At 47.5% G+C, this 7,558-nt stretch overlaps 1 protein-coding gene across 1 annotated transcript in view; it reads left to right on the top strand.

The window, feature by feature from the left end:
• bloc1s1 (biogenesis of lysosomal organelles complex-1, subunit 1) overlaps window positions 1–6,101 on the top strand; it is a 100,892-nt gene extending 94,791 nt beyond the window's left edge. Inside the window, exon 4 of the mRNA XM_060820926.1 lies at window positions 4,935–6,101. Within this exon, the coding sequence (XP_060676909.1) occupies window positions 4,935–5,042 (108 nt within the window). The 3' untranslated portion in view covers window positions 5,043–6,101. The remainder of the gene's footprint in view (window positions 1–4,934) is intronic.
• The last annotated feature ends 1,457 nt before the right edge of the window (window positions 6,102–7,558 follow it).

The following is a 7,558-nucleotide window of genomic DNA, read 5'->3' on the forward strand; positions in this document are numbered from 1 at the left end:
CGGAGATGAATGTGATTTTATTTCTCTCAATGCCAACTCCTAACCTGTTTTAGGAACCACTGGCCAAGGTTCTGTGCTCAAGTCCTAGACATGGGTTTGAATCCACTGCTATCTGAATTTTAACTGGAGGTTGGTGACGGTGTGTTGGAGGTAGTGAAGTCCCCAGAGGAGATTCAGCAAAAGATCGAGGAAAGTTTGACCCCAGCTCTCATTTACAGAATGCAAGATGATGTGAATCGTGACAGGGGAGATGGGGAGGGGTTGTCTCCCCTTGTGGGAGAGTCTCGGACCAGAGGGCTTCATCTCAGAGTAAGGGCTTGCGCATTTGAGACCGATGATCAGACTCGATGGCTTGAGTGACCTACTTCTACCCCTGCAGTGTGATAGACCCAGCTGGGTGCCCAACTGAATAGTGACTAAAATTGGGCTTGGACTGGGGATTTGGAAGTCACTGTCAGTACTGGGAGAGAAAGGCCTGATGTAAGGCTGGGAAGACCCAAGAATTCCTTGCTGGGTTTGGAGTGGGAAGACAGTCTGCTCCTCCTGGCCTGCACGGGTTTTTCCAGAGCGTAACCTTTGCCTTTTCCAGCCCCTCTGTGGCTCTGCTGTTGGGATTGGCCTTTTGAGGACCTCCCAAATCCAGATGTCAAACTGGCATTCCAACGCTGATGTCATGGAGGCCGCAGTTTTCCAATGTAAGGGAGGTTCCCACGTTTTGGAAGACCCTCCTTTGCTTACTTTAAATCGAGTGTGACATTTTTGGCGGGGGAGGGGCCTCTGATCCTGATTGAATCACGTTCCACGGGTTAGATGGAGGACTCTTGCTTCTGGTGCATTCTCAGAAATAAAATAGTCCGAATGATGGACATTGGAAATAAGGGAACCGCTTAAAAGGCCTGACAGCATCTGTGAAGAGAAAAACTTAACACTTCAGGCCTGTGGCAACCATTTTCATGAAAGAGGGGTCTTTCATGAATTCTGTATCTCCCTCCACAGATGCTGTTTGACCTGCTGAGTATCACAGCGACACAGTTTTAGTGTCAGACTTTGAAATCTGCACCTGTCCCCCGGTCACCAGGTCTAAGCACCGTATTGAAAAGGCTCCCTATATCATCCAACCACCCATTCTGTGGGAGAGCCTGGATGGCAATGTTTGTGAGCTATGTAGTTGTGCGGCAGGTCTCCATGAGGCACAGTCATGTCCATGTACACAAGCTAGCACAGACATTGTCCTTACAATAAAGAGAGTATGAAATATTACATTCACAAATAAGGTGAGCTGCAAATTTTGAAAAAAGTTTCTCGTACCGACTAATAGTTTCACAGCTGCATAATGTGATGACCAGATAAAAATAGTGCAAAATCTGACACACCCTATCCAATGGAGTTTTCATTGCTTTCTGTTGAAATTTCTTCAGTTTGCATTGAAACACACCCCTCCCCATTATAAGTGGAATTCAAGGAACCAGATCACCAGTTTCCTGTTATTATCAAGTTCAACTGTAATGCTTTAAAGTGACTGACTGTTACCCATCTTGCCTTTAATATTTTGTACTGCCTCAATGGCCGTGAGCCAGTTAACATGGAGAGAGATGTGGCATGTCATGTTAAACAGCAAGGTGTAGTGCAAGTGACTGCTGGGATGCGGATGCCAGTTTGCATCACCCCAATCTTATTATCTCCTGAATCCATTCCAGGCATTCCCACGTAAGAGGGCAGGAAATCACGCGGTGGTGCTCACTCTCCTAAACAGGCAGGTCACCAACCCGTCTGTTTTAAAAACAGAACAGTGCTGTAAATCAGAAACATAAGGTTCAATTCCAGCCACTGTCTGTGTGGAGTTTGCACATTCTCCCCGTGTCTGTGTAGGTTTCCTCCGGGTGCTCCGATTTCTTCCCACAGTCCAAAGCTGTGCGGGTTAGGGTGGATTGGCCAGGCTAAATTGCTCGTAGTGTTAAGTGCATTAGTCAGAGGGAAATGGGGCTGGGTGGGTTACTTTTTGGAGGGTCGGTGTGGACTTGTTGGGCTGAAGGGCCTGTTTCCATACTGTAGGGGAATCCAATCTAATCTAAACAGAAGTTGCTGATAAAGCTCAGCAGGTCTGGCAACATCTGTGGAGTTACTGTTTTTGCGTCCGGTGAGCCCTACTCAGAACTCATCTGCTGAACTTTTCCAAGCCGTCTGCTTGGTCTGCCACAGGAAGTGAGCGGGGGAAACCACATAACTCACTGAGAACAATCTCCCCTGCACCAGGAACCATTTGCAGTTGACGCACAGTTTTGAGCTGTTCCCTCCAAAGGTGCAGTGTAAATTCACAAGCATGTTGTCTGATTTCAGCAGGTGTAAATACAAAGGAAGACATGAGAAAGTGGGTCAACACTCAATATCTGAGGAGATTGCAGGGTGATTTGGTGTGATGGGATAGCACAGACTGGCCCGAGTATGTACTTTGACATGGTTTTGGCGTGGAAGGAGGCCATTCGGCCCACTAAGTCAATGCTGGTCCTTAGAGCATCCCACCCCATCCCTGAATGGCTAATCCGCCTGACCGGCATCTCTCTCGGGCAATTTCTCACGGCCAGTCCGCCTGACCTGCACATCATTGGACTGTGGGAGGAAGCCTGAGCACCCGGAGGCAGACATGGGGAGAATGTGCAAACTCCACACAGATAGATAGTCTCCCGAGGCTGGAATTGAACCCGGGTCCCGGGCATGGTGAGGCAGCAGTGCTGACCACTGAACTGCAGTGCTGCCCGAGTTCTTTTTTTTTTCCCCCAAATGCCTGGAGTTTTAGTTCCAGGGCACATTTCCGTTCCTTTCCTAGGCTCCCTAGCTGGACTTCAGGCGGAATGATGGGTTTGGCAGCCTCTCTTGTTAGAGAGTACAGTTTCCTGATGATGCCGCGCGAGTGTTCAGGGTTGAGCTGAAGGGAGGGGTGGGTGGTGATCGCAGACATGGCGAAGAGTGATTGGGCGATCCCTGATTGCAGGAAGAAATCATGGGATTCAGAATACGTTTGTTGGGTCAGTGGAAATGCTGGGGTACCTCCTGGTCCACAGGCAGTGCTGTGAAGCCACTCCCATTATGGATGCCCTTCTCACCTTCCTTTTAGGAGCCAGGTTTCCGAAGGCTGATTGGAGTTCAAATGGATGTATGCAGCCTTCTGAAAAGTGACTGACCAACTTCCTGAGCGCTGTATGCTCATTGTATTTCCCTCCCAGCCAATTCTGCCTGACAGTAAAACCAGAAGTGGGGTAGGAATCTGTCAGAGGTTGGCGTCACATTAGACATTTTACTATTTGTGCTTACCTATTTTGGAGGGTTAAACCCAACCCCCCCACCCCAGTTGTTTCCAGTGGGTGCAGGGTCAGGACTCGAGGAAACACGAGATTAAATGTCAGCTATTTAGGATGAAGACCATATTGCACAGAAAGGTTGTGAAACTGTGGAATGCAAGACTGGAGTTCGTGATCCAGAGCAGGGTCAGAAGACCGTGTGTGAACATTTTCAGGAGAGGTTGGCCAATATCTGAAAGAGCCCAATCCTATCTGGTCTCAGATGCTGAGTAGACTCTAACCTTGGGAGTAGTTGGATGGGAGACTGTCTGGAAATACCCAGTGCAGTCGGCTTTAGGGCTCTTCTGGCATAGTGGTAGTGTGACTACCTCTGGGTCAGAAGGTTCAGATTCAAGTCCCACCTGGTCCAAAGGTGTGTCGTAACCTGTCTTTAACATGTTCATTTTCTTTTCAAAGCTTGAAGAATAGGTTGGAGAGGTAGTTGAAAGAAAACGGAATAGAGGGAAATGGGAGCAGGGTAGGATCATGGGATTAGGGTAGCCCAGCGGTTAGCACTGCTGCTTCACAGTGCTAGGTACCTGGGTTCGATTCCAGCCTCGGGTGAGTGTCTGTATGGAGTTGCACGTTCTCCCTGTGTGTCTGCATGGGGATTCCTCCCACAATCCAAAAGAGGTGCAGGTTAGGTGGATTGGCCATGCTAAATTGCCCCATTGTGTGCAGACTGCCTGGGTTACCAATGGTAAATGTGGGGATAGAGTGGGATGCCCTTTTGAGTGGTGGTGCAGACTCAATGGGCGGAATGGCCCTGTTGGGATTCTGTCACTTACTGATGGAGGGGTGGATCAATACCAACATGAAGTGCTTGGATCAGACAGCTGTTTTGTTTTTGCAGTTATTGTAGAGGAAGCTCCCTGCTGGCCTAGTGAACAGATGGTCCTACCTGCCAGGCAGAATGGTATCTCCCAGCTTTGATTTCCAGGCATTCATTGTTGATGCTCCAATCAGCTGGAGAGCAAACAAGCCGTCTGGGTCCCTCCTCTTGCTCAGTATCAAGTAACCACTGCTGGGAAGTTTGAATGTAAGGACAGGATTACAGTTGGTATGATGCCTCCTACTAGCACATATCTTGTCATATAATCTTTGCCTCTGAGTTAGAAGGTTGTGAATACAAGACCCCCTCCAGGGTCTTGAGCACATGCAATAGTGCTGATTAATACATGACAGTGGTATGAGGGGATAGTTGCACTGTCAAAGGCTCTGGCTTTTGTGTGAGATGTTGAACCAAGAGTCTTGGGTAGATACTAAAGCTCTCATGCCGATTTCTTGAAGAGCTGTCATATATTTTATCCTTCGGTCAACACCACCAAAACCGATATACTGTTGGAACTCGCTGTGAACTGTATTTGCTGCCAGAGTCATTCATTGAGCACTTAAGTATTTTGAGACATCCTGAAAATCTGAAAGGTGCTGCAAGTTCATTCCATTTTCTTACTGGAAGACTGGCATCTGAGGGCAGTGCCCAAAAACTGGCAGTGCCCCCATGGGTCGTTTTCGAGGGCCAGAGAGGGTAGCTATATCGATCAGCAGCAAGCGGGTGTTGTTCTCGTCTTGCTGACTCTGTTTTGTTTTTCTCGGCAGGAAATCGGTGACGTTGAGAATTGGGCAAGAAGCATTGAGATGGACATGAGAACGATCGCCACTGCCCTGGAATACGTCTATAAAGGACAGCTGCAGCCTGCAACATGAAGCATCGACTGTGAACCTGAAAACCGGGCATTTTGAGAGGAAGAGAAGCGTCCTCACACTTTAAATCTGACATTCTTAAACAATCTGGAAAGCAGGGCCTTCCAACAGGATGGTTACACTCATCCTGCAGTGCCCTTCTCGCTGGGGACTCTCCACCCACTGCGCTGACTGTTAATTACAATATCCAAAGCTTGAACGCAGTTATGCGTTGACTTGTTTTCCCAGAGTGCAACTATCTAGGAACGATTATGTACAAATGCCAAAAGTCTGGAATAAAATATATACAAGCCATTTCATTTTCCACTGCTAAAATAATTTGTTTTGAGTCTTTGGTTGTTATTGGCAAATTTTCTTTTAAAAGGACACCAGAGAGCGTTCTTGGTAGAAATACTCAGTGGACGACTGCCCGGTTGAAACCAAACTAATTGCGTTTTGATCCGATTTCCCCACAAGCTCTGTCCTCTGTGCCAAACAGTTCACATTGCACGTTGCTGTCTTTGGTGCCCTTGTATTTATTTGTCCAGCCTGAGGACATTGTTACGTTTCCTTCCTGCAGTCTATTGTCTGCGATGATGTCAATTGCCAGACGACCGCTATCACTTCTCCCTTTTGGAGTGTACTGTCACTCGAGTGACCTCCCTTGCCAGACTTTACACAGCAGCTGCTGCTTGCCTCTTCCTGTGATGCATTCTTGATGGATGGCCTCATTCGCCAGTTTGTTCTTTTTATCTGTTGCTTTTCCTTTCTGCAGTTTGTCAAGCAGTTAACTTGATTTCCCAGCCTCTTGTCTGGGAAAGCGACTTCTTTCTGTTCTTATTAAGGTAGACCTCACTTGTGCTCAGTTGCTGACATTCCAGAAAACGTGGGATCCGTAAAATAAATGGTTTTTTTTTGTCTAAATGAGCCGATCTTTCGTGTCAACGTACAATATTGCCCCACCCAAAAGCATCTCCACATACTGATGTATATAAATTAACAACTAAAAGTTATTCTTGGTACATACTTAACCATGTAAGATGATAAGTAACACAGATGCAAATAAATTCACTGTTTACCGATTGCATTGCTATGTTTGTATTTGCTCCTGTGCCCCTGGTGTATATGTAGTGTAGTTGGGATGGTCTTTTGATCACACAATGCAGTATATCTATGTTGTCCTTTTGCCTTTTTGGTCTAAGTCCAGCCAGAGTGAAAAATCATCTCTGCCTCCTGCAGTTTTCAAAAAAAAACTGTTTTGGATTACTTACAGTGTGGAAACAGGCCCTCCGGCCCAACAAGTCCACACCGACCCGCAACCCACCCATTCCCCTACATTTACCCCTTTTACCTACCACTACAGGCAATTTAGCCAATTCACCTAACCTGCACATCTTTAGATTGTGGGAGGAAACCGGAGCACACCCACGCAGACACAGGGAGAACGTGCAAACTCCACACAGTCAGTCACCTGAGGCGGGAATTGAACCCGGGTCTCAGGCGCTGTGAGGCAGCAGTGCTAACCACCGTGCCGCCCACGGTCATCTCAAGCCCATTCTTTCCAAGTGAGATTGAGTAGACTGGGGTTATATTCATAGAGTCCAACCCGTCCATGCCGACCAGATATCCCAATCCAATCTAGTCCCACCTGCCAGCACCTGGCCCATATCCCTCCAAACCCTTCCTATTCATATACCCATCCAAATGCCTCTTAAATGTTGTAATTGTACCAGCCTCCACCACTTCCTCTGGCAGCTCATTCCATACACGTACCACCCTCTGTGTGAAAAAGTTGCCCCTTAGGTCTCTTTTTTTATATCTTTCCCCTCTCACCCTAAACCTTTGCCCTCTAGTTCGAGACCCTCCAACCTCAGGGAAAATCTAGAAGAATGGGGGGGAGGGGGCCTCTTATAGCAACATATCCATTCCCTTCATCATTTTATGAGATCGAAGCAGGGAGGTTGTTCCAACGGGCAGGTGAAACTAGAACGAGGGGGTATAGCTTCAAAATATGGGGGAGCAGGTTTAGGACTGAGTCAGGGAGGAACTTGTTCACCTAGAGGGTTCTGAATCTGTGGAATTCCCTGCCTGGTGAAGCAGTTGAGGGTACCTCACTGAATGGTTTTAAGGCAAAGCTAGATTTGTGAAGAGTTAAAGGAATTAAGGGTTATGGTGAGCGAGCAGGTAAGTGGAGCTGAGTCCACGATAAAACCAGCCATGATCTGAGTGAACGGTGGAGCGGGCTAGAGGAGCCAGATGGCCTACTCCTGCTCCTAGTTCTTACATTCTTATCAGGCCATTATGAAGACTGCACTGACAACCTGGGAAAAGGAGTTTCGTAGGTGATCCTTAGAATGGGAAATGTTAGATTCCTGATGAAGGGCTTATGCCCGAAACGTCGAATTTCCTGTTCCTTGGATGCTGCCTGACCTGCTGCGCTTTTCCAGCAACATATTTTCAGCTCTGATACTCCAGCAGCTGCAGACCTCACACTTTCTCCTCGAAAATGTTAGTTTTCACCAAGTTCTGGTTCTCCAGTA

Source organism: Hemiscyllium ocellatum, chromosome X (genome assembly GCF_020745735.1).
Source record: "Hemiscyllium ocellatum isolate sHemOce1 chromosome X, sHemOce1.pat.X.cur, whole genome shotgun sequence".
NCBI lineage: Eukaryota > Metazoa > Chordata > Chondrichthyes > Orectolobiformes > Hemiscylliidae > Hemiscyllium > Hemiscyllium ocellatum.